Genomic DNA, 27624 nt, shown 5'->3' on the forward strand with positions numbered 1-27624 from the left:
CGCAGGGCCGCATGGACAGCGGCGCCACCCCGGCCGGCCCCCACTAGGGCCCCCCATCCGCGGGCGCCACCCCCCCGATCATGGTGCCTCGGCGGCCGCCCGGGCTAAGAGCGGCCGGCTGGAGCCCCTGAGCCCCCGCTGCGGTCGGGAGCTGCATGGGGGAGCGCTGGCAGCGCTCGGGAAGATGCCCCGGCCGGAGCTGCCCCTGCCGGAGGGCTGGGAGGAGGCGCGCGACTTCGACGGCAAGGTCTACTACATAGACCACACGAACCGCACCACCAGCTGGATCGACCCGCGGGACAGGTAGGACCTCGGGACCCTCCTCCGTGCCCCCACACCCCTCCCCTGGGCCCCCACCTGCCTCTGGAGCCGCCGGCTGGGACTGGGCGGGGGCGGGGGAGCTCTGCGTGCCTCTAGAGCTCTCTTCAGTTCGCCACCTCCTGCTCCCCGCAACCTTATGGAGCGCTGCTCCCGCCTCAGTGGGCAACTGAGAGGAGGCGCCTGCAGGGGAGCTGGCCCAGGCTGCCCTACCGCCATCCCCAGTTGGAGGACTTAGGCCCCAGCTGGCACCTGCCGGGAGTTTTGACCTTAAGCTCTAGCCCCGCCCGCCCCTTTGGGAAGAGAGGTCGGGCGGGGCGGGGTTGGGGACCGACCTAACCGGGTGAAGCCGGGTCTTCCCGGGGACGCTTCCACCCAGCGTGGGGGTGGGCGGATGGGGATGGGGAAGTGTCCAGTTTGGAGGGGGTGGTGAGGACCCCAGGATTCCGTGGGAGACCACTGGAGAGAGGGCACTGGGCTCAGGGGAAGGCATCCTGGGGTGTGCTTTTTGACAGGTGCCTTGGAAGCTGCTGAGAACAGCACTGGGGCAGCCAGGGGGCCCTAGAACCCGAGGGTGGGGAGGAAGTGAAGAAGCGGGGGAGGGCAGATGAGGGAGACCGGTTATCCAGGAATCTGGCAGCAACTTGGAAGCTGTTAGGATGGAGATGGAGGTGAGAGGCCTCCCGGAAAGCCCTGCCCCTCGCCTCTTTCTTTCCTGGTCGGGGGAGGGGGCGGCGAGGCTCCTCAGCCCTGCACCAGCGGGACCTGACCTTGGTGGGTACCAGGCCGCTGTAGGTTGAGATGATGTGCAGAGGCAGGTGGAGCCTGAGATGGCTCGGTGTGGCTCTTACCTCTCCAGACTTTCTCCTGGTTGTTTGGCATTTCTTTGCTCACATGCTACACACACAGATACATACACCCTCTCCACGTGTGTCCTGAAGTTCCCGGACCACGGTGTTGTTGACACGGTCTGTGGGCAGAGTGTCTTGGGGAATGTGGACTTTAAACCTTGTCTGTGACCTTGGGGGTCAGGTCCCTGTAAAGCAACCAAGGTGAATTTCTTGGACTCTTCATCTTGTGTGGTTGGGGTGGAGGTGTCCCAGAAGTGTATGTAGCAAGATGTGAGTTAAAAAAAGAAAATAAGCAGAAAGAAAATGAGAGTTGAGATTCTCGGTAGCTTCTGGGAGCACTTACATTCGTTCGTTCATTCATTCATTCATTCAGCACTTCCTGGATGTCTCCTCTACACTCAGCACCATGCTGAATGTCTCATGAATGTAATCTGGAAGGTAAATATTTAGTGCTAGAGAGCATCTCTTAGGCAAGCTACTTCAACCTCTGAGCCTCAGTTTCCCTGTTTGTCAGATGTGGGGAGCCCACCATTTCCCTGAATTTAAAAGGTTTGCTTGGAAGGGAATATTGGGATGCTTAAAAGTTGGAAGGGATGTAGATCAGAGCCCAACTCCCATTTGAAACATAAGAGAAAATTTGAAGCCCGGAGGTGTGATTTGCTCAAATATTTTTATTTTTCTGCCATTCTGCATACCAGTTCTTTACCAGCTCTGAAGTTCTAACCTTCAAACTTGTCACCCTGACACGCTGCTTCCCTACCCCTACTCAGGTCAGTTGCCGGCTCTGTTACTGTGTTGGTGAACTTGGCAGCATCTTTTCTCTTGTCCTTTTCTCAGAGCAGACACAAGTTCAAGCGTATGTGACCTGCCCCACTTTAGGTCCCTGTAGTTTGCTGAGACCTGTGTGCTGTTAGCAATTGGACGTCCTGTTGGAGGGAAAGGACCGCCCCTGCCAACACTGATAATCATGCATCTGGGAACTTCTAATACAGCAATAGGAGACTCCTCTCAACAGTAATTCTTTACCCTTGGAAAAGGGCAAGCAAGTAGCTTCTATCAAGAACTGATTGGCTAGAGCACAATCTCCCAAATTTTAGTGTTACATGGACCACCTCCATGATTTTTTTTGCTATATCCACCTGTGCTGTTGCTTACTTACTCCTTGACCTTAGATCAACTCACTTAAAAAATTTGTGTACCATTTTCACAAATGGGAAACTAGTTATATCTGTTGTCATAAAGGGGAAACAAAAAAGATAGGCAAAAACAAAAACAAAAAAACAAATAGTGTTAGTATATTTTAGCTAGGTACTGTGGCCAGCCTAAGGCCCCAGTGCCTTGCTTGCCCAGCCTTTGTTTTTAGGCAGATTGGCAAGCCATGGAGAGGAGGCAGAAACATAGCGGCACTTAGGTGAGCAGCTCACCTTCTTCATCTTGTGTCATTGGTTTTTTTGTTTGTTTGCTTTTGTTTTTTAGTTTGTTTTTTGGAGACAGAGTCTCTCTCTTGTCGCCCAGGCTGGAGTGCAGTGGCAAGATCTTGGCTCACTGCAACCTCCGCCTCCTGGGTTCAGGCAATTCTGCCTCAGCCTCCCCAGTAGCTGGGACTACAGGCGCACGCCGCCACGTTCAGCCAATTTTTTGTGTTTTAGTAGAGACAGAGTTTCACCGTGTTGCCCAGGCTGGTCTCCAACTCCTGAGCTCAGGCAATCCGCCCACCTCAGCCTCCCAAAGTGCTAGGATTACAGGTGTGAGCCACCACGCTTGGCCTTGTGTCACTGGTTTATAAGCTTCATCTCTGTACCTCCTTGTCATCCCACCTGCACTGGGCTGGTGTTGGGCCCCTGAACTTGGGATCCTGAGGGGGGTCTCAGGTCAACTCTGGGGGGTCACTATTGTGCTCGTTTTGGAAAAACAACTACAGCTTTGTACATTTTGGAAAAGAGCTAATTGGAGGATATCCACTTGTGGTTTTCTGGAATTTCCCTCTGGCATAACTCATTTTTGCCTTTTAGTCCTGTCTGTGTGGCCTTGGGCAAATCACTTGACCTCTCTGAGGTTTGAGTGCTTGAGAAGTGGGTTGGTTAGATGGTCTTCACAGGCCTGCCAGCGCTTAGATATTATTTCAAACCCTTCTGCCTCTCTTACCTCTCCAGACTCCATGAGAGGAGAAGGGGGAACAGGGATTGGCTATGAGAAAAAGGAAGAAGAAATTTAACAAAGCTAAAAGAACCAAACTTATTTTGGGGTGGTGGGTTGGGGAGAAAAGTTCTGCCAAGGTAGTTATATCCCTGCAATTAATTAGTGCTGTGAGACAAAAAATTGAACTAAAAATTCCACTCCGTGTGTGTGTGTGCGTGCGTGTGTATTTGCCTTGGATTTTTCCTTACCTGAATCATGGAGATGCCCACCCATTCCCCTGAATTTAAAAGAAGTAAGTCAAATGGTCCTGCAGTCAGAAAATTGATTTCTTAGCCACCAAGGACAAAATAGCGTCTCTGGTTACCAACCCTAAAGAATGTCTTGGCACATTCCTCCCTCTGGGGCTGAGCTGTTTTGTGTGCTGGCCGGCCAGGAGCTGCTGGGGGTAGGGAATCCAGTTTTCAGCTTCCCCTTTCACCAGGGGGTTGGAAGAGCAGCCAAGCAGCCAGCCTTGCCAACTCTCTCCCCTTCTCACCCAGGGGAAGACTGGGAGGCCGAAATTCCTAAGGATGGTTGTCCCAACAACCGGAGAGGGTCCAGTGGACAGCTTGGGTCCTGCCCACTGGGCCAAAGGCTGTAGCAGCACCACAGGCTTTTCCTGAGTCAAGGCCAGACTGGGAAGGTGACAGGCCCTTCGGGAATCAGGTGCTGTGGATCACGTCTGAACAGCACCTTGGAGCCATGCTCCTTTTGCAGAGTAACTCCGGGTGCTTTTGTGAGCTCCCAGAAAAGGGGCCAGTGTCCTGTGTATTTCACTTCATGGTATGCAAAACAAATGCACCGATTGTTCTCCGAGGAAGAATAGATCTTTGGGGCTGGCCCTCCCAGAGAAGGTTCCTGCAGCCTGATTCCTTCTTGTTGTGCGATCTGTATTCAGACCTTCTCATAGGAACCACCTGGGAATTCTGGGCAGTTTCTGGGACTGTGTGATAAATACCAGAGGCACACATGGCTGGAGAGGCCATGCTGAGAGGATCCAGCAATTTCTCCCACGACTTGAGGATCTTTTGCTAACCCTGTTATTTGAGAAATAATATATATGGTAGGAAGTCAGGTCTACAACAGTCAAAAAGTCTTTACCTCTGTCAGGTCACAGACCCTTATGAGACTGATAAAGGTTCAGAACTCTTCCTAGAGAAAAGGTTTTTAAATAATTTCAGGGACCTCCTGGACCCCAGGTTCATAACTCCTGCCATAGATAAGCTTGGAAATTGCTTGCCACCATCAAAAGCCCTCCTGTTTAGCTAGGTAGCAAATAATGATTGGGTATTTACTATATTCAGGCAGTCTGCTGATAGCTTTATATGGGCTATCTCTTTAAATCCTCCTAACAACCCTGGGACTAGGTACAACTATTACCTACCTGAATTACCCAATGCTCAGGGAGGCTTGGTAAAGCCCCTCGACCTTTGTGGAGCTGAGATGTGAATACTAGGCAGGCTCACACCAGAACACACATTTCTAATCACTGTCTCATTTTACTTCCTGCTGAGTTACCTGCAGAATCAAGACCACTGCTCCAGTGCCTAAGGAATTTGGCCTTGGGAAATGGAGCTAAGACAGGCATGATTTCACTTACTTGTGACCATTCGGGTGTGGCCAGGTCATGGGCACCTAGAGGGCAAATATGAGTAAGTGAGTCTTTGGCTCCTGGAATCTTGGATCTGCCACTTGCTACCTGAGTTACCTTGGTAATTGACATAATCTACCTGACCCTTGGGTTTATCTTCTAATGAATGGGGAGATGTCCATTAACCATCAAGGGTAGTTATGGGTGATAAGTAAGTGAAGGTAGGTAGGGCAGCAAGCATGAAGTCTGACGTGCAGGGGACATTCAGGAATGCCAGTTCCTTTAACTTTTACTAGAAAGTACCTGTGAAACACCAGCATCAAATGGAGGCTGCATATCTACCCAGTTTTGCAGCTGGAGTGGACCTTTCTGTTCGTGAAATCCAGGCCTCATTTCACTGATGAAATTGAGAATCAGCCAGGTGCGGTGACTCACGACTGTAATCCCAGCACTTTGGGAGGCTGAGGCGGGCAGATCACCTGAGGTAGGGAGTTTTGAGAGCAGCCTGACCAATATGGAGAAACCCGGTCTCTACTAAAAGTACAAAATTAGCCGAGCGTGGTGGTGCATGCCTATAATCCCAGCTACTTGGGAGGCTGAGGCAGGAGAATGACTTGAACCTGGGAGGCGGAGGTTGCAGTGAGCTGAGATTGTGCCATTGCACTCTAGCCTGGGCAACAAGGGCAAAACTCCATCTCAAAAAAAAAAAGAAAAAGAAAGAAATTGAGAACCAGAGACAAGTGACTTGCCCAAGGTCACACAGAAAATAAATGCCAACCTTGAGTCTAGTAAAAGTTTCTTTTTCTCTTTCTCTTACACACATTTTTTACTAAAAATTAGATCTATGTCCTTCTCATCAATGATAATCACACATATTTTATGTGTATGGCTGCCTTATTCTCCATAATCCGTTTTGATTGTATAGACCAGGAAGTTGCATTCATGGTGTGTCACAATCATTTGTGAGTTGTGTCATAGGAATTTGCTATATGTCAAATGATTACAGTTCCAGTGATTGCAAGTGGATTCCTATTTTTATAGTCAATTAAAATGGATTTAGAGTTATTGTCAGTCTAATGTCATATTCCAACAAGCTTTTTTTTTTTTTGAGACTGAGTCTTGCTCAGTCACTCAGGTTGGAGTGCAGTGGTGCAATCTCAGCTCTTTGCAACCTCTACTTCCCGGGTTCAAGCAATTCTCGTGCCTCAGCCTCCCAAGTAGCTGGGATTACAGGTGCATGCCACCTCGCCCAGCTAATTTTTGTATTTTTAGTAGAGATAGGGTTTCACCATGTTGGCCAGGCTCATCTCGAACTCCTGACCTCAAATTATCCGCCCGCCTCAGCCTCCCAAAGTGCTAGGATTACAGGCGTGAGCCACTGTGCCCCACCCAACAAGGTTTCTTAAATGAGAGTTAAAACCAGTCTGCCAGGGAAATTACCCAGAACCTCTCTATTCTCCATGCTTCTGCTCTTAATGATCCACTAATACTTGTAGACATATAATACTAATACTTATATACAAGTTATTAGAGGGCTTTTTATCTCTTTCCAAGGCTTGAGTTTAAGATCTACGTATTCCATGGGAGTCTACCCTGCCTTGGAATATCCTATGTCAATTATTAAGAAAGAAATGAGGTTTAAAAACACTAGGATTGATAATAGGGAGAAGTAAGAGATTTGGTAACCCAGAGAGGAATAAAATAATAGTCAATACCAACATCTATTGAGTGTTTACTCTCTGCTGCCCACTGAGCTAAGCATTCTGTATTGTGACTTCATTTTATCTTTTCAACAGCCATATGGGGTAAGTACGTCAGATGAGGGAGCTGAAATTTAGAAAGGTTAAGTAACCAGCCGGGCGCGGTGGCTTACTCTTGTAATTCCAGCACTTTGGGAGGCCGAGGTGCGTGGATCACCTGAGGTCAGGAGTTCAAGACCAGCCTGGCCAACATGGTGAAACCCCGTCTCTACTAAAAATACAAAATATTAGCTGGGCGTGGTGGCACATGCCTGTAATCCGGCTACTCAGGAGGCTGAGACAGGAGAATCCCTTGAACCCGGGAGGCGGAGGTTGCAGTGAGCTGAGATCGCACCACTGCACTCTACCCTGGGCAACAAGGGTGAAACGCTGTCTCAAAAAAAAAAAAGTGGCCGGGCGCGGTGGCTCAAGCCTGTAATCCCAGCACTTTGGGAGGCCGAGACGGGCGGATCACGAGGTCAGGAGATCGAGACCATCCTGGCTAATACGGTGAAACCCCGTCTCTACTAAAAAATACAAAAAACTAGCCGGGCGACGAGGCGGGCGCCTGTAGTCCCAGCTACTCGGGAGGCTGAGACAGGAGAATCGCGTGAACCCGGGAGGCGGAGCTTGCAGTGAGCTGAGAGCCCGCCACTCCACCCCAGCCGGGGGGGCAGAGCAAGACCCCGTCTCAAAAAAAAAAAAAAAAGTTAAGTAACTTGCTCAAGATCACCAACAGGTGTTGCATCCAGGACTGGAGCCCACCTAGCTGGATACTGGCATCTACACTCATACTAGCTGTAGCCTGGTCTGGCTCTGTCCTGGCTTATTAATCCATCTCAGGGCCCCAGAGTGCCCTGTTGACAGCTGGGCTTGAGAGTTACCATTTGTTCTTAAAACGGGTGAACCTGAAGTGGATCTCAGGGAGAGACTTTGCTAGGGAGCCTTAACCAGAGAAGCCAGTGAGATCCTCATGGCAACTTAGGAGATCATGGCAGCTTAGGAGCTTAGGAGTTTGGCATAAACTCCACCTTCTGGGAGCAGCTGGCTAACCAGAGCTTTGGGGATGGGAGAAGAGAGCTGGAGGCAGAGGGACTCTGAAGGATGCAGTGTGTATAGGGAGTTCACAGTCCTTTCCAAGTCGCTTGGGTAAATGCTCCCAACAGCCAGGGAATGAGTAGCCAAGGCCGTTCCTCTCTGTCGCCATCCCTCCCCCTCCCGGGGAGAGGGCTTAGCCAAACTGACCCAATTTTCGAATTCCCTGGGGTCCCAGATTGCTGTGAGAAAAACACTGCCCTTTTGAAGGGAAGAGAATCAGGTTGCCTTAGTTACCTGGAAGGTTGGCATGCCAAGTTCAGGTGCACATAAGGAGAAACAAGGCTAGAATAGGAGAGTCAAAGGTGGCCACTGTCTTGCTGCACGGTTCCCTCAGTGACAGAAGGCTTGATCAGGCTTCAGTGGCATTTGCAGGGAATGCCGACCTAATGTCAGGCGGCTTCCATGACGTGTATCAGGAGCTCTCTCCAGTAACATGTAGTGCTAGGTGATGAGGCTCTGCAGCCTCCAGTTCGGCAAGGGGCCCTGGATAAGAGGAATCCACTTCACTTGGAGAAGTGGCCTGGTGACATCCCTATCACCAGCTCCTGGCTATTTGCTACGGGAAGCACTTCTACTTGGACAGAGCTGAGGGCTGGATCTGGGCAAAAAAACTCCCGTCTTGCCTCTCCCAGCATGGAGATGGCCAGCCAGCTGCACACCTTTAGGTAGAACAGGGAAAGGCTCCGTTGCTGCTGCCTCGAATCGGTTTCAGAGAGAGATAAAGAAAGAGAAAACTAAGAAACTGGATACAGTGACATTTTGTTATTAAACCTTCCCCAGCAGGCCATTTAGCCTTTAGTTCCTGAGCAGCAAAAAAAATAAATAAATAATGGGGTGGTGGGAGGAGGGGGCAGGTGTTCACTGTTGTGTGGGGGAGAATATTCTCTAAAGATGCAGCATGGGGAAGGGGTGGAGCAGAGAGTGGAGGAGGAGGGGAAGAAAAAGGACAAGTGTGGTGGGTCACATGTCCATTCTCCCCACCCCCCACCCCTTGCCAATTGCCTGCTCAATGCTTCTACCCATGACATCTCTCTGTTGGGAAGAAATGGGATCTTTCAGTTTCAAATGTCTGCCAAAGAAAAGGGATGGAGGCTTAAGTTCTCACTCAATGGTCAGCCAGAAAAAAAAAAAATGAAGCTGCATCAAGATTAGGGACACCTTTGTTGGCTTTTTTTTTCTTCTCTTGCTCCATTCATCACTCTCTGGCAGCGAGGACACCAGGCCAACTGCAGCTGCTGACTTTCCCCAGTCGGCTGCCTGCTGTTGCCCGGGCCTGTTTTGGTAGCAGCCCCCACAATGGCTTCCTTCCCGCCCAGAGGCGGTTACTTGTTGGATTCGTCCCTGGGGCAGCCCCTGGGATCCACTGACGGGTAACAGACTTGGAAGGATGAAATGTCAAGATGCAGGCATCAGGTGGCTGCTAGGATGAGATGACCCTGGGACAGCCTTCCAGTCCTACATCTGTCGTGGCTTTTCTTGGAGAGTCGTGCCGTGAGCATTTCACTGTGTATTCCAGGAATTTCTTACAAGTGCATTGTTTGACTTTGTATCACTAACAGTGAGAACAATAACTGGCACCTGGTGATAATGGTGGTTAATAATCATGATTGTCTTTAAAGATCCTTATCCGGTGTCTGTCACATGCTAAACACTATTGCTTATCATGTTTTTCTGGCATTTTGCAAATGGGGAAACTGAGGCCGAGAGACAACTCAAGTGACAAGCTCATTTTTTCACCATGGAAAAAAAAATGTATGTGTGTGAGTGGTTCCACCCAAACACGGGATTGCACACCACACGATTCACGATTCCCCGTAGTAGATAAGCTCTCCACAAAGATCATTAGAGGACACTGAGTCAAGTCTGGCTTTGTCACTTTAAAATAGTAAGTGGGGCCGGGCACGGTGGCTGATGCCTGTAATCCCAGCACTTTGGGAGGCCAAGGCGGGTGGATTGCCTGAGGTCAGAAGTTCAGGACCACCCTGGTCAACATGGTGAAACACCATCTCTACTAAATACACAAAAAAATTAGCCGGGCATGGTAGCAGGCACCTGTAATCCCGGCTGCTCAGGAGGCTGAGGCAGGAGAGTCACTTGAACCCTGGAGGCAGAAATTGCAGTGAGTCGAGATTGTGCCATTGCGCTCCAGCCTGGGCAACAAGAGCGAAACTTCGTCTCAAAAAAAAAAAAAAGTAAGTGACCTTGAACCAGTTCCTTCTGAGCTGTAAAACAAGGATAAGGGTAGAACCTGGCCAGGCGCAGTGGCTCACGCCTGTAATCCCAACACTTTGGGAGGCTGAGACGGGCGGATCACAAGGTCAGGAGATCGAGACCATCCTGGCTAACACAGTGAAACCCCATCTCTACTAAAAATACAAAAAAAAAAAAAAATTAGCCGGGTGTGGTGGTGGGCGCCTGTGTCCCAGCTACTCAGGAGGCTGAGGCAGGAGAATGGCGTGAACTCGGGAGGCGGAGCTTGCAGTAAGCCGAGATCGCACCACTGCACTCCAACCTGGGTGACAGAGCGAGACTCCGTCTCAAAAAAAAAAAGTAGAACCTACCTACTGCTGAGAGTCATGGTGAGGATATGACATCCAACACAGAAAGTCTTAGCACAATGCTTAGTGCACATCATGCCTTCAAATGGGAGCTCTTTCCAGTTAGGTCAACCTACCCTCCTATGCATTGGTAATGGTAGAGGAACTAAAACCCTTGTTTCTTCCTTGCCAACTCTAGTCTCTTCCTGGTGGGCCATGGCTCACCTGAGCCACGTTGACATTAGAGCTCGCAAACCACCTTGGCAGCACTCATTGTATGAATCAATAAACTCCCCTCCTCCCACCGTCTTATCGGAGGCAAGCCCTTCTTTGGAATTTCTGGACTGAAGCGACTCTTGCCAGTGAGCTGGCACCAGGGTTGTGTGTGAATCAGGGTAATGAATTGCAGTTTTCATGGCAGAGCTAAAAAGGCTGATGCAGGAACTGGAGGTCTCTGGAACTCATTTGTAACTGCTTTGATATCTTGTCCCCTCACTCAGTCTTCCCTTTTGCGCTGTTTGAGAGCTGTTTGAGGACCTGCTGATTTGAGCATGGTAGTGTTGCAGGAAGGGCATTGGCATTTATCACGTCCCACCCAGCGGGGGGTTGGACATTCACTCAGCAGGTATTTATGGAGTGCCTACTGTGCTCAGACTCTCTTGCCAGAGCGGAGGATCAGAGCAAAGTCCCTGCTGCAGTGGGGTGTGCACACGGGTGATGAGACTGGGAAATAGTTAAATAGATAAATCGCATTATGACTGGGGATTTGGTGTTCTTCTAGAGCTCTTTTAGGAAGGTGGAGGGACAGACCTGGTGACATCTGTTGACAGTGGTGGTGTGAACCTAGATTTGAAGCTGGGAGACCTTGGGGCCTTTAGTAGGATGTTATCAAGAGCCTATTGTGGTGAGGTAGGCTAATTGCTGGGAATGCAAGGGTGATACACAATAGAGTCTCCAACTCACAGAATTTACTACGAATTCGTGAGAGGCACAGCTAGTCATGGAGCTGTGCAAATATAGTAGAAATACCAGGCTCTCTGAGTCTGTTTTCTTCCTCTCCTGTCTCATCTGGACGCATTCAGTCGTTTAACAAATACTTACTGGATAGTGTACCTGTAATACGTCAGGCATTGTTTGGGCACTGGGGGTTCAGCAGGGAATAAACCAACAAAACTCCTTGTCCTCATGGAGCTTACTTTCAAGTGCAGTGGTTGTCAAACTTGAGGAAACATCAGAACCACCTGGAGGGCTTGTTAAATAGTTTGAGTCAGTGGATCTGGGTGGGGCCCAAGAATGTGCATTTCCTGCAGGTCCCCAGATGATGATACTGGCTTGACCCCACTCATACCGACCAACTAATATACTGACTCATTGACTCCTTATAATAATCTAGGAGAGGGTACTCAATTATCCCTGTTTTGCAGATGAGGAAACTGAAGACAAATGAAGTAACTTCGTCCTCCCTATGCTAAGAGAGCTAAAGGAAATGGTCTTATGAGCCAACACTGTCTACCTGTGTTTATGAGGACTGTGATTATGAGGACCATGTATCATGTTCTTTTCTTTTGCTGACCAAAGCCTGACCAGTAGCAAAATCCTGTGGGTTTTTCCTGTTCATTAAAAGATAAGGCACAGGAGGCCAGGTATGGCAGCTCACACCTGTAATCCCAGCACTTTGGGAGTCTGATACAGGAGGATGGTTTGAGCCCAGGAGTTTGAGACCAGCCTGGGCAAGAAAGTGAGATCCCACTTTGAAAGTAAGATGGGATCTCACTTTCTTGCCCATCTCTACAAACATTCAAAAAATGAGCTGGGCATGGTGGTCCACACCTGTAGTCCCAGCTACACCAGAGGCTAAAGTGGGAGTCGCTTGATCCCAGGAGGTCAAGGCTGCAGTGAGCCATGTTTACATCATTGCACTCCAGCCTGGGTGACAGAGTGAGACCCTGTCTCAAGAAGAAAGCAGGCAAACACGGGGAAGCAGCCAGTCTAAGCGGATTCCACAAGACCGAAGGGACTTCTGTTTCATTAGAATGTATGGAATTTGAATTTTCATGGCCACGGCAGGATCAGAGGAAATTGCCCTCCCTGTTTCTCAGTGGAACTGAGCCAGGACTCCCCTGCACTGATCTGCTCGGGAGAGGAAGGGTCCCTGGGCTCCTTCACCCCAGGAAACTTTCCCTACTTCATCTCCAGGAAGTACAGGGAGGTGGTTTTGAGGAAAAGCAAATACCTCCTCTCGTGGAATCCTCACTTCAGCCCTCTAGGGAGGTCTTACCCACCGCTATTCCCCTAGACCACTGCTTCAGCTTTGCATACCTTTGTCGCTTGCTGGTTCTGTGACCTTGGTCAAAGTTACTTATGTCTTTTTGAGCCTTCATTTCTTCATTGGCAAAATGAGAATAAATTAGAAGCCATCTCATGGAGTTAGTAATAATCACATTAGACATCTCTCATTATATTCAAGTTCCACTGACCGGGCAGTTCTAATGGCAGCCATTATAGTCCCCGTAATATATTTGATAACTTTCTCTATAGTTACAGAGTTACTGCTCAATTCATTTATTCTGAGGACCAGATTTTTTGGATGTAAACTACTTCTTGTTTCTCTCTGAGAAAATGTCCCCTGGAAAACTGGTCATGCCTAAGAAGATAGACTTCTTCCCAGTAGACAATGACTTTTTCTGGACAGGAATATTAAGAGGTGTCTTAATAGCTCAAGGAGTTTCAAAACAAACTTAAGTGGCTTATTTCTGTTGCTGATATAAAACATTTACCAGCCGCCAGTGGAGGACCTTGGGGTTTTCTTCAGCCTCTTCACTGGTCACCAGGCCCTCCAAGGTTTTTGCCCTTGTACAACGGTTCTTCAATGTGGTTCCAGACCAGCATATCAGCTTCACCTGAGAACCTGTTAGAAACACATTCTCATGTTCCGTGTCAGACCGACTGAATGAGAAACTCTGGGGGTACAGCCCAGCAATCTGGGTTTTCATGAGCTCTCTGGGTAACTCTGCTGCCCACTCACGTCTGTAAACTGCTGGCTAAGTGTTTGCACCCAGAAAGACCTCAGATATTTGTTAGTGGTTGAATGGCAGACACTGACCAGGATTGCAGACTCTTCTGAGCACAGGTGCATGTAGCCAGTTGAAATAGTCTTAATTAGCTTATGAACTTTTTTTTTTTTTTTTTTTTTTGAGATGGAGACTCACTCTCACCCAGCCTGGAGTTCAATGGCGTGATTTTGACTCTCCACAGCATCTGCCTCCTGGGTTCAAGTGATTCTCCTGCCTCAGCCTCCTGAGTAGCTGGGATTACAGGCATGTGCCACCATGCCCAGCTAATTTTGTATTTTTAGTAGAGATGGCGTTTCTCTATGTTGGTCAGGTTGGTCTTGAACTCCCAACCTCAGGTGATCCACCCGCCTCAGCCTCCCAAATGCTGGAATTATAGGCGTAAGCCATTGTGCCTGGCCCAGTATTTTTTTTTTTTTTTTTTTTAGTACAGTCAGGGTTTTGCCATGTTGGCCAGTTTGGTCACAAACTCCTGACCTCAGGTGATCTGCCTGCCTTGGCCTCCCAAAGTGTTGGGATTACAGGCATGAGGCACCGCGCCTGACCAACTTAGGAACATTTTTAATATCATTCCCCAACCCTTACTGGCCACTCTGAACCTCCACACTCCCTTCTCCACGCCCTCACCATCGCCTCACATCTTCTTGGCATTAAGATTCAGCTTACAAATGAAGTTTAGAAACACCTTCCCCACCTCAGCCCAGGCTCCATAGCATCCTGCGCTGTAATAGAACGGCATGATTTCCAGCATCTTTTCTGTTCTTGGTTAATGGGTAGCTCAATGGCTGGCATGCAGTAGAAGCACACTAAGCCAGGCTTGAATGTTCCCCGGTCTGGAGTTTTGGATTCTGTTTCTGACCCTTCCTCTCAGCAGTAAATCACTTAACCTTCCTGAGCCCTGGTTTCCTTAGCTCTGCAATGGACGAATAAGGAACTTTGATCTCCTTTCTACAAGGAGATGAGGAGGTATCTTTGGAGCTGGGAGAACAAAAGGAACAGTTAGTGGTTCCCCACTTCTGCTACATATTAGACTCATCAGATCACTAGAGGGCACAGCTAAAAATACCCATGCCTGGCCCACCCCCAAAGATTCTGATTTACTTGGTCTGTGGTATGGCCTGGGCAGGGAATTTCTAGAAAGCCCCTAGTTGATTCTAGGCTGCAGCCAGATTGGAGAAGCATAGCTGTAGGTAAATATCTGCCTTCCTTACAAACATTTGTAGAGTTTGAATGAGATTAAATGAAAGTACTTTGTAAAGGTGACAAGTGCCATAGGAACATGAGATATTTTAAAATCTAATATTTATAGTTTTACTCGGAAAAATTGAGATGATTCAGGAAGTATTTAAAAAATAGTTGCAGGAGGTAGAGAAGTAAATATCTGGGGGACGGCCAGGTGCAGTGGCTCACGCCTGTAATCCCAACACTTTGGGAGGCCGAGGTGGGCAGACCACCTGAGGTCAGGAGTTCAATACTAGCCTGGCCAACATGGTGAAACCTCGCCTCTCCTAAAAATACAAAATTAGCCAGGCATAGTGGCACACCCCTGTAGTGCCAGCTACTCGGGAAGCTGAGGCAGGAGAATCGCTTGAACCCAGCAGGCAGAGGTTGCAGTGAGCTGAGATCCTGCCATTGCACTCCAGCTCGGGTTACAGAACGAGACTCCGTCTTAAAAAAAAAAATTACATAAATATTTGGGGGAATGTCATTAGCTTGCTGTTTGGTAATTTCCCCTCTTCTATGCCTACCTGTCTTTTTCTTTTTTTTCCTGATGGGTGAAGAATCAAAGATATTTGGGCTCCTTTTGCCATAATGTGAAAATCTTCAACTCCCATTGCAGTAGTAATGCTTTTGAATAAATTGATCTAAGCTGCTTTATTTTCTATTTATTTGTTTTTGAGACAGAGTCTTGCTCTGTCACCCAGGCTGTAGTGCAGTGACACGATCTTGGCTCACTGCAACCTCTGCCTCCTGGGTTCAAGCACTTTTCTTGCCTCAGCCTCCTGAGTAACTGGGATTATAGGCGTGCACCACCATGCCCAGCTAATTTTTGTATTTTTAGTAGAGATGGGGTTTTACCATGTTGGTCAGCCTGGTCTCAAATGCCTGACCTCAGGTGATCCACCCGCCTTGGCCTCCCAAAGTGCAAGATCACAGGCGTGAGCCACCACGCCCGGCTGGTCTAAGCTACTTTAGAGTTGTAAGCCTGGGGGCTGGGCCATCCTTTCATTTGCTGAACCTGGTTTGGATTTCGTGCACATAACCTGCATCTTTGGGACTCCAAGAAAATGGGTTGCAGACACTGCCACCATATAGATCACAGCCTATGGACAGGAACTAATAATTGCTAACATTTATTAAGACTCTAGATTGTGCCAGGTTCTGGGCTGTGTGCTTGGGAATACATCGCCCAGTTTAATTCTCATAGCAACCCTATGAGGTAAGAACCATCTCCATTCTGCAGATGAGGAAACTGAAGCTTAGAAAGTTGAAAACTTGCCCAAGGTTGGATAGCTAATAAGTGGCAGAACTGACATGCAAACACATGTCTGCCCCCACAGAAGCATGTTCTTTACCACCACGTAGGTCAGGCCAGGATGTCAAGGAGAGCAACACCGAATTAGTCCTGGTGATTTAGACTAGAGCTTCTTTCACTGCTGTGAGTCCTTCACTGGCACTTTCTTCCAGTTGTCCAGGGTCTGTCTTTGCTTGGTCTTTGCTTATTCTACCCTTGTTTTAGCAGATATCCCTCTCTCCATGAACAAGGTGAGTGAGCTCTTTTTCTGAGTACATTTGGTTTTTCAAAATCCCTCCAAGGAATTATTTCCTTGACCAAATGCTCCCATCTGTGGTGGCTATCAACATCTTTGATTTCACCCTTTTTTTTTTTTTTTTTTTTTTTTTTTTTTTTTTTTTGAGATGGAGTCTCGCTTTGTTGTTCAGGCTGGAGTGCAGTGGTGTGACCTTGGCTCACTGCAACCTCCGCCTCCCGGGTTCAAGCGATTCTCCTGCCTCACCCACCCGAGTAGCTGGGACTACAGGTGCATGCCACCACACCCAGCTAATTTTTTGTATTTTTAGTAGAGACAGAAATGGGTTTTCACCGTGTTAGCCAGGCTGGTCTCGATCTCCTGACCTCGTGATCTGCCCACCTTGGCCTCCCAAAGTGCTGGGATTACAGGTGTGAGCCGCCGCACCCGGCCAATTTCACCCTTCTTTTTATGGACTATTCTGCTCAAGGGGTCTCCATCTGCTTATTTGGTAGGAAAGGCTTTGTGAGAACCAAGTTTGCTTTGTCTGTTTGGTGCCTGAACGGCCTGTAGGCTTCGTCTGCAGCATTCTTGCTTGCCTAATAGAACATCCTTCAGAATGTGTGTTTAGGGTTCGCTAGAAGTCAAGTGGGTCTTCAGGCTGAGCCTTGCAAGCAGGAAGTGGCTTTAGCCATGCATGGGTTACCTTCCACTTCTGCTGCACTCTGGTTAAAACCGAAACCAAAGAATGCAGTCCCTTCTTTGAGAACTGTGCTAGGAAAAGGCACAGCAGTGAATGAAGATTGCTGTCACCCTACATGGAGCTTATAAGACAAATAATAAAAACAAGCAAAATAATTACAGATTAGGAAACTCAGAGGATGCTGGATTGGAAAATAATAGGCCTTGTCACTGATTCCAGAGGTCAAAGGATAAAGTTAGAAAGTTATGTAGTCAGAAAAACTGAGTTTGCTTTTAGCTTTAAATAAAATACATCTGTAGTGATCACCCCTCTGCCTCTTCAACTGGAGTTTTCATCATTTTGCGCAGGAGTTCATGGCACTTTATTGGCAACAAGCAATGTTTTTTTCTTGACCTTGGCAGAGGAGCTCTCAAGGCAGTGTGATCTGTTGGCCACGTGCATCTGAACCTCTAAAGGGAGTGGCTCAAATGCAGGTTGCAAGGCCCCATCCCAGTCAATATAACCAGAGTCTCTGAAGGTGGAACCCAGACCCCACATTTGTAAAGAGAACCTCCAAGTGATTTTGATGGAATCTTCAGTTTGAGAACCACTGAGCAAGGGAATAGATTTGTGCCAAATTGCAAATCAATGTAGAGACCCAGCTAGAATTCCTTCAGCCTCCTCCACAACCTGGCCCACTTCTTGGTCCTCACGTCAAAACAATCTCTTTCTTTCTTCAGGCTTTCACAGACTTTCAGTTCTCCAATATGCTCAGGGACTCCCTCTCCAAGAATAAGTCTTCGATGTACCCCTTTACCTGAAGAACATAGAAGAGTCCCACACCCACTGCCTCCACCACCCCCATTCATGCCTCAGCACCTCCATCCCTCCTTCTCCCACCCCAGCCTCAGAGCAAGGTTTCAGAAGTGTCACCAGGGGCCACACAGTGGTATCCTCCTTGACCTCCTGCCTGTAGCACCTAGCAGTGCTCCCAACTCCCTTCCTTTACAAGGTCATCCTCATCCGAAGGAGGTGGAGCATTTTGCACTCTTCTCCCTCTTTGCTTTTCCCTAGGGGTGTCCTGTGTCCCCAAGCCTTCAACCACCTCCTCTACCATGAAGCCTCAGGTGCCCAATTCTGGGTACCTACTGGACATTTCTGTGTCTAGACAAGCACCTCAAACAGCAAATCAAAAACTGAATCCAGTCCTGGTCTCAAACAACTTTACCTCTCGCCTTTTTTGCCATTACTGTTAGAAGGTACCTCTGTAATGATTACAACATAGGCATGGTTCACATGCTTAAGGTCCAAAGGGTACATAGTAGAATGTAGGTCTTCCTCCCACCTGGTCCCCACCTACCCAGCCCCCTCTCCACAGGCAACCCCTGTTTCCAGAAACATCCATCTCCATTCCATCTTCCTTCATCTAGCTGCCAAGTTCTGCCACCTTTTATTTTGCAAGCTCTGACACCTCATTCCTTTTCTGTTTACTCCTATAGAAGCTTAGTGGAAAATAGACCCCTCTCCCTCTGTCTTAGAAGACAGAGACCTCTCCCTCTGTCTTAGAAAACGGAGACCTCTCCCTCTGTCTTAGAAAACGGAGACCTCTCCCTCTGTCTTAGTAGAAAATAGACACCTCTCCCTCTTTGCTTTTCCCTAGGGGTGTCCAGTGTCCCCAAGCCCTCAACCATGCAGCCACAGGTGTCTATTTCTAGGTACCCACTGGACATCATTTCTGTGTCTAGACAAGCATGACAAACTACAACAAATCGAAAACTGAATCCCGTTCTGGTCTCAAACAACTTTGCCTCTTGCCTTTTCTGCCATTACCGTGAGAAGGTACCAGCTCAGTATAACACAACCCAGCGCTGACCAGCCCTCCTGCTTCCCTATCCCCTTGGGGTGCTGGGGGACACACTGCTGACCTTCTCGAAGCTGGTCTCACCCTCATCTTCTAAGCACCTCATATTTTGCCTCACTTTCCTCAACTATAAGAATGAGAATGATAGTGTTTACCTCATCCTGTTTTTAAGTGTCTTAAGAAGACCTTTCCCAGGTAACATTTTTCTGTCTCTTTAATTTTAATATTTCTTTTTTTTTTTTTTTTTTTTTTTTNCGATCTCCTGACCTCGTGATCCGCCCGTCTCGGCCTCCCAAAGTGCTGGGATTACAGGCTTGAGCCACCGCGCCCGGCCAATATTTCAAACATATAGGAAAATTTCAAAAATAGTACAAGAAATTTCCATATGCCCTTTACTCAGATTTATCAGTTTTTTTGTGTGTGTTGACCATTTACCTTATATTCTCTTGTTCTTTCTGAATATATTACATATAATTATTTATATATATAAACAATCTAAATTGTGTTTATATATATGTACACACACACACACACCATTTCTGTATCTCTGAGTATATATAATGTATCCAAATATATATATACACATATAATGTATATCATTTACAGATATATATATAATATTTATGTATAAACAAACACCATTTACGAGTAAGTTGGAGACTGGGCACAGAGTGGCTCATGCCTGTAAATCCAGCACTTTGGGAGGCCAAGGTGGGAAGATAACTTGAGTCTAGGGGTTCAAGACCAGCCTGGGCAACATAGGGAGACCTCCGTCTATACAAAAAAATAAAAGAATTAGCCAGGCATAGTAGTGCATGCCTGTGGTTCCATCATCTTGTGGAATGCTGAGGTGGAAGGATCACTTGGAGCCAGGGGGTCAAGGCTGCAGTGAGCCGTGATTGTGCAACTGCACTCCAGTCTGGGTGACAGAGGGAGACCCTATCTTAAAAAAACAAAAACATAACTTGGAGATACTGTTTTTTTTGTTTTTGTTTTTTTTACTGCTGAATACATTATTTTGAATTTCCTAAGAAATAAGGTTGTTCTCTTACATAACCACACTACTTCATGCAGTTTTTATGAGGATTAAACTGAATAAATAAAGTAAGCACTTTGCAGAGTGCCCATCACACTTGCAGGTGCCAATAATTGGTAGCCATGGTTGCTGAGTTCTCCTCATTGGTCCTTGGCTTCTAGCCTCCTTGGGTTTGTGTCAGTTCCCAAGCATGCCCTGCACTTTGCCATTCTTACCGCTGGACTGAAGCTCCCCAGCCCTACCTGTATGCCTTGATGGCTCCCCTCCCCTCCCAGGCAGCACCTAGTGCCTCCTGCTCCAAGAGATAGATATCCGTCATCCGCCTCCCTCCCTACTTCCAGCAGGAAGGGGTCTACTTCAAGTCAGGCCCTTTCTGGTCAAAGGCTCCAGAGGCCCATACAAGATGGCTCTAGAAAGAAGCTCTTCGGTTTTTCAAAATCCCTCCAAGGAATTATTTCCTAGACCAAATGGAAAGGAATCCGAGGCAAGGAATAGTGGCCCCTGCTGCTGGGCAGGTGGGGGCTGCAACAGGGAGGCATGAGGAACCCAGGCAGCAGCATCTCCCCACACCTCCCTCTGTATCTGCCCACCCATGTCATGGTTTCCTCTGCCTCCTAAAAACCTCATTTATGAATCAGTTCTGCCTCTTACTAACTGTGTGACCCTGGCAAGCTGCTTAATCACTTTGAGCCCGTTCCTTTGCTTTGTAAAAATAAGGCTAAGAGTGATAATAGACCAGGCACCATGGCTCATGCCTGTAATCCCAGCAGTTTGGGAGGCCAAGGCAGGTGGATCACCTGAGGTCAGGAGTTCAAGACCAGCCTGGCCAACATACAAAACCCCATCTCTACTAAAAATGATATATAAAAAATTAGCTGGGTGTGGTGGCAGGTGTCTGTAGTTCTAGCTACTCAGGAGGCTGAGGCAGGAGAATCACTTGAACCCAGGAAGCAGAGGTTGCAGTGAGCCGAGATCACGCCACTGCACTCCAGCCTGGGAGATAGAGCGAGACTCAGTCTAAAAAAAAAAAAATACAAAAATACAAAAATTAGCCGGGCATGGTGGTATATGCCTGTAATCCCAAGTACTCAGAAAACTGAGGCAGGAGAATCACTTGAACCTGGGAGGCAGAGGTTGCAGTGATCGAGATTGTGCCACTGCACTCCAGCCTGGGCGACAGAACAAGACTCTGTCTCAAAAAAAAAAAAAAAAAAAAGTAATAATAACCAAGATTTTATTGAGTGCCAAGCACTGCTCTAAGTTTTATATTTAGTAGCTCAACTAACCATCACACCAACCTTCTGAGAAAGGTACTAATACTATCGTCATTTAGAGATGAAGACATGGAAGCATAGGGGAGATTAAGTAATGTGCCCAAGGTCGCACAGCTAGAAAGTGGCAAAGCCAGGATTCAAACTCAAGTTGTCTGGCTCCAGAGCTTGTGCTCTTAAACTGCCATCTACTTTGAAAGGTTGTTGTGAGAATTAAGCATGGATTATCTTATTTAAGGCACTTAACCAAGAAGCAAGGCTCATCGTAAATACTTTAAAATGTCAACAGTTATTACAGTATCACAGCATTAGTTTGCAAGTGACCGCAGTGGACTTCATGGCCCCAGCCTGTGCCTCCTAACCCATCAGCTCAGCCACTACAACTCATGAGAGACGCTGATTTGAAAATATCACAGAACCAGCCTTGCGCTGGACTCACTTGGTATGGGAGACATCAGGGGTCATGTGGTGCCAACCGCAGCAGCTGCCCACTCAGGGTAGGTCATGGGTGATTGGCATCCTAAGGACATTCTTTTTTTTTTTGAGAGTCTTGCTCTGTTGCCCAGGCGGATTGCAGTGGCATGATCTCTGCAACCTCCGTCTCCCAGACTCAAGCAATTCTCCTGTCTCAGCCTCTCGAGTAGCTGGGACTACAGACATATGCCACCACTCCCGGCTAATTTTGTATTTTTAGTGGAGACAGGGTTTCATCGTGTTGACCAAGCTGGTCTCAAAGTCCTGACCTCAAGTGATCCACCTGCCTCGGCCTCACAAAGTGCAAGGATTACAGGCATGAGCCACTGTGCCCAGTCTAAGGACATTCTTTCTCAGAACTTCAAAAGTAAATTGCTCTGAATGCTCATGGCAGTTCGCAGGGCCTGGTGGTTTCTGCCTCAAACCCCTGTGGCAAACTCCTGTTTGTCTGTGTGATTCCTACCCTCTTGCTACTCAAAGTGTGGGCCATGGACCAGCACATCAGCATTGCCTGGGAGTTTATTAGAAATGCAAAATCCCAGCCAGGCACAGTGCTCACGCCTGTAATCCCAGAACTTTGGGAGGCCGAGATGGGTGGGTCACCTGAGTTCAGGAGTTTGAGACCAGCCTGGCCAACATGGCAAAACCTCGTCTCTACTAAAAATACAAAACTTAGCCAGGCATGGTGGTGGGCATCTGTTATCCCAGCTACTCAGGAGACTGATTCAGGGTAATTGCTTGAACCCAGGAGGTGGAGGTTGCAGTGAGCCGAGATTGCACCACTGCACTCCAGCCTGGGTGACACAGCGAGACTGTCTCAAAAAAGAAAAAAAAAAAAAAAAAAAAGAAATGCACAATCCCTGGCTGCACCCCAGATCCCCTGAATCAGAATGTGAATTTTAACCAGATCCCCAGAGGTACTTCCGCATGTTAACACTGAGTAGCACTGACCGTTCAATACTACTTCTGTTGTTTTTCTTTTTTGCTTTGGTGGCTGCCTGTGCCTCTTTCTAGTTCAGATCTAGGGCACACTACATACTTGTGGTATCAATAAACAGTGGACTTTTACAACCAGCTATAAATACTATCTAGAGAAAGGAGCTTCACAGCTCATTCCCAGATCCCCATGTGAAATAAGAGATTGAAGCCGGGTGGGGCGTTGGAGCTCAGTTGATAGGGGTTCACACCTGCAGAGAAAATGCAAGGTCCTGAGGTCTCAGTGCATCTACCAAGAAGGTCAGGTGCCAAAGATCAGAGCAGTCTCAGGCTAGGCAGGAGGTCACCAGGGCTGCAGAACACGGCACAGGGGCTGAGGGCCAGTCACAGGTGGGAGCACTCGTGGCAGGGTAGTGCCTGTTGGCTCTAATAAGCAATGAGGAGTGGCTTGGCAGACACTGGTGGCGAGCACAGAGGCAGGATTCCAGTTGTCAGAGAACAGAGGCAAGAACAAGACGAGGAACTGGAGTCTACAATAAGTTTCCCAGGCAGGGAGTTGAGCTGGCAAAGTAAGTCACAAGCTGCCTGGGAGAAATATTGATGTGAGGGGGCCAGGCGTGATCCCAGCATTTTGGGACACAGGCGGGTGGATCACCTGAGTTTGGGTGTTCGAGACCAGCCTGACCAACATGGAGAAACCTCATCTCTGCTAAAAACACAAAATTAGCCAGGTGTGGTGGTGCATGCCTGTAATCCCAGCTACTCGGGAGGCTGAGGCAAGAGAATCACTTGAACCCAGGAGGCAGAGGTTGTGGTGAGCCGAGATCGCCATTGGACTCAAGCCTGGGCAACAAGAGTGAAACTCCATCTCAAAAAAAAAAAAAAAGAAAAGAAATATTGCTGTGAGGGGACTAGCACAATGATGCTTTGGGTCAAGGCTTTGGTTGGGTGAGCCGGGGCCCCTGAACATAAACCCTGACCCCAGCCAGGGGAAACCTGAGTCTGGAGCAGTCCTGGGAAGCCAGAGGTAGGCTCCAGGTGTGGGACTGGGAGCCAGCCACAGGCTGCAGAGAGTCTGAGAGGCCAGGGAAGCGCCTAACCTTTCCTGGCATGAGGGTGGCAAGGGGGTGTGGCCAGATTCCAGAGGGCTTTCCCGTCAGGGATTAGGACACTGCCCTCGCCAGGCCCTGGCTCACCTGTGCACAGCATTTTATTGGAAGCACGGACCTTGCCCCAACACATTCCTGAGATAACACTCCCCCGCCTGTCTCAGAAGACACTCAGTCCATCAGTGTGAGGGAGGCTGCTGACACCCCCCAGATTCATTTCCAGTTCGTTTGACGTTGGCATGTATGTGTGTGTAGCATGACTGAAGAACGAGTCATTAGTGAGCTGTCCAAAGTCCCTTTGGGAACATTCCAGGAAAATAAACCAATATTCCATCAAAGCCACAAATAGCTTTTTTTTTTTTTCCATTCCTTCAAAGCAGGATTTCTCAGAGTGTGGTCCACAGACTTCCTGCTTTAGACTCCACAGAGGAGCTTGTAAAATGCAGATTCCTGGGCCCCACCTTAAGCCTACTGAATCAGAATTCTCAGTGGGGCTTCCGGGAACTGCATTTTTAATATGCTACCCAGATGATTCTAATACACCTTAATCTTGAAAACCTCTCACTCTCTTTGTCCCCTCGCTTAATCTTTCTTTTGTGTCAACCCTATGTGCCCCCTGCACTCTGATACTACCTCCCTGTGCTGCCTCACCTGGCGAACTTCAGCTAAAGGGTCACTTCTCCCTGGGAGCCTTCCTTGCCATCTTTGTCCCACCTTGTATAGGGGCTTGTATATGTGTTTTCTCCTAACATGAATCTACCACAAAGTAGTAGTTTCTTTCTGCCTGACTGCTCCCCTGAATGGGGAAGCATCCTGCCCAGTCTCCCCAGGCCCAGCACAAAGTTTTGCCTATAATTGGTACTAAGAAAGGAATCAGTGCAAGTGAAGAGCGCTGAGCGGCAACTGAAAGGCCACAGAATAGGGATGACAAATGGTCGCTTCCCGTTAAGAAGCTTTCACCTTCTGACTCCTCTCCTGATGAGTCTGAACTCCTAGGTCAAGTCTGGGGCCAGAGGGCGAGCATCAGACCCAAGAAGAGGCCAAGGCTCTGGCTGGCAGGAGGCACAGCCCACCTGTTTGGGACTGTGGTGACCTTGGTGGAAGCTCAGATCCCTGTCTGTATTTCAGGGAGACTCCATAGCTTGACATTCTTCCTGCTATAGAAAAACAGATGAAAGAACAGTTTTCCAGCCCCAGGGCTGACCCCAAACCCAGGGCAGCTAGAATGCTCAGGCCTCCCCCTCTTTTCAGGCAGGAGAAGCTGAAGAATAGAACTATTGGACCATGAAACTCCCAAGAGTCCTTCCCCCTCAGCGTTTCTCAGAATTTGCGACCACGATTTTCTGTGTGAGGCTCGCAATTGCTATTTGCCAAACCGGTAACTGTTGACCCAACAGAAATCAAACAAAGATACCAGAAGCCCCAGACAGGCTGTCTTCATCGCGTCAGTGAAGGGAGAGCAGGTGCCTGCGATCGAAAGGACGTTGCCCATCACCTGGCTCTGAAAAACAAAATGCATTTCCTTATTCTGAACAAGCTGAGCACCAGAAACCTGCTTTACCAGTCCAGGGTGCCTCCTGGAAGCTGGCTCGCTTATCTGCATGTATGTGAGGGCTGGGGGTGTTTTTGAGGGGCTGACTCAGGGCAGGGTGGCTTTGGAAAGGAGAGGCCTGACCTAGTGAGACTCTAGGGTCAGCCCAGACTGCTGTGACCTCAGGGGACTCAGCCCAGGAGGTCTGGGTGAGGGCAGCCTGCCCTCTACATCTGCAGTAGGTGCAGAACCCCTTGGTTCCTTGAAGAGAAAGAAAGGACTGGCTGGGTTGTAGGCAGCAGCGCCGAGCAGCTGAGGGCTAAGTACACAGCAGGCCCTAGCAAATGCTTCTGGAATTGAATTGGTGCAAGGGGAGACTCCAGCTTTAGTTCAACATGGGCTATATCCGAATCCTTCTGACATTTGCTGGGATTCCATGAGGGAGTCAGGTATTACAAGATTTTGTCAATTACTGAGTTTCTTTTGTGCTTTTTTCTTTATGAGAATGTTATTTCTGAATCCACTCCCTTTCTCTTCCCTTCTCACCAAATTATACTTGATTTGCCTCCAGGAGGAAAATAGTACATTGTTATCATTTGGTCAAGATTTCATATTCAAAAAAGAGTAAAGTGACAATACAGTTCAAAAATCTTGTTAGATGCTGTGGAAAGCTCACCTGGCAGTAGTGACAGCTGCCACGAACTGAGGGATTTTATAGACACTTACATTTTCCCTTGTCCTCGCCTTCCAGATGAGGCAGCTGTGGCCCAGAGAGGTTAGGGAACTTACCAAGGTCACACAGCAAGTTGGCAAGAGGGTTGGGGTTTCAGTCTGGGCTCTCTGACTCTGCAGCCAAGTGCCTGCCAGTGCTGCGTTGTCTCAAGGTTTTTGGCGCGTGTTGATGCAACATCACTCACCCTCCTTGAGTTTTCTGCCATTTCTCAGTGTTTGTCTCTGTGTCCTGATTTGAGAATTAGTCAAGCTCTCGCACTCTCCAGGGTGCAGTGCTTGGAATTCAGGTACTGGAGGAAGTTCCTGCCTCCTTCCTGGAGCCCGCAGCCGGATCCCACAGATCCTGCTCTGTTGGACAGTGAGGACAGGAGGTGTGGCCCAGGGGTTGGCTGGATGGTAGTGGGGTGCAGAGTAGACAGGGCTGCGATGACTCTCCAGGCCCATGCTTCTTGTCGGTTCCCAGGCACTGAGCCCGGGACTTCCCCCACCAAGGCATCCTGTCCTATTTCCCCCATTGCCTTCTGCCCTCTTAGGATCTATAGCTATTTAGAAATGTGAGCACAGAGGCCTTTTCAGAGAGAAAGAAGTCCTGCTCCTCAGTATTCCCAGGATCCTAGCTTACTGGAGAGATTAAAAGGCTGGATTACATGGGAAGGAGAGGCAAGTGGACTGGGACACTTTAGATCTAATTGCTAATGACTCCTAGAATATGTCCTTCCAGATGTCCTCAGTTTCATTCAGAGGCACTGCCTGCCTTTGTGAGGGGTCATACAGTGTTGAATGATGCGTTATCAGTGCAATGCAATAGCCCGGTGACGTCATGTAAATCCTCACTTTCTGAGAACATGTTCGCAGTCAAGAATGCAGGGCTGGAGAGACCGGAGGGTCTTGGTATGCTGCACAATTCAGCTTCTATTGTGTAACTCCTGGGTTTATTGGCCGTTTGTTGGCTGTTCTCTTTGACAAAGTATGATTTTTTTTTTCAACTTTCTGATTAGAAATCAGTAGTTTAAGCCTGCTAATCACCTCTTTGGCTTGGCGTGTGGATCATGGAAAGTCCACAGCACTTACTCTGTTTCCAAATGTTCTCTCGGTTCCAGAAGTTCAGAAACGTAATCAGCCCCCAATTTTTTATAAGTTTGTATAATTTTACCTTAATTACAATAATAAAGGTTCTGAGATCTATTACACAGATACCTCTTCTTAGTTTACTTTTTAAAAATGTATTTTTAATTGTGGCAAAATATATGTAACATAAAATGGTTTACCATTTTAACCATTTCCAGTGTACAGCTCTGTGGTGTTAGCTACATTCATGTTGTGCAGCTATCACCACCATCCAACTTTAGAATGCTCTTCATCTTGCAAAACTGAAACTCTGAAAACTACTTTCTGTCTTTATGAATTTGACTTCTCTGACTGCCTCATATAAGTGAAATCTTATAGTATTTGTCATTTTGTGACTGGCTTTTTTTCTGGGGCGGGGGATGGAGTTTTGCTTTTCTTGCCCAGGCTGGAGTTCAATGAGAAGTCACAGAGCTGTACATTGGTAAAAATTATACAATCTTATAAAAAATTGGGGGCTGCTCACTGCAGCCTCCACCTCCTGGGTTCAAGCTATTCTCCTGCCTCAGCCTCCCAAATAGCTGGGATTACAGGCACCTGCTACCACACCTGGCTAATTTTTATGTTTTTAGTAGAGATGGGGTTTCACCATGTTGACCAGGCTGGTCTCAAACTTCTGACCTCAGGTGATCTGCCCGCCTTGGCCTCCCAAAGTGCTGGAGTTACAGGCATGAGCCACCATGCCCAGCCTGTGACTGGCTATTTCACTTAGCATAATGTTCTCAAGGTTTATC

At 48.0% G+C, this 27624-nt stretch overlaps 1 protein-coding gene across 10 annotated transcripts in view; it reads left to right on the forward strand.

The window, feature by feature from the left end:
- The first annotated feature begins 1 nt into the window (after position 1).
- WWC1 (WW and C2 domain containing 1) overlaps positions 2-27624 on the forward strand; it is a 173257-nt gene continuing 145634 nt past the window's right edge. For all 10 annotated transcript variants that reach the window (XM_017849427.1, XM_017849428.1, XM_017849432.1 and 7 more), the window contains exon 1: positions 2-303. In XM_017849427.1, coding sequence (XP_017704916.1) covers positions 185-303 — 119 coding nt within the window. In that variant the 5' untranslated portion in view covers positions 2-184. The remainder of the gene's footprint in view (positions 304-27624) is intronic.

Source organism: Rhinopithecus bieti, unplaced genomic scaffold (genome assembly GCF_001698545.2).
Source record: "Rhinopithecus bieti isolate Rb0 unplaced genomic scaffold, ASM169854v2 scaffold_30732, whole genome shotgun sequence".
In the NCBI taxonomy this organism is placed as follows: domain Eukaryota; kingdom Metazoa; phylum Chordata; class Mammalia; order Primates; family Cercopithecidae; genus Rhinopithecus; species Rhinopithecus bieti.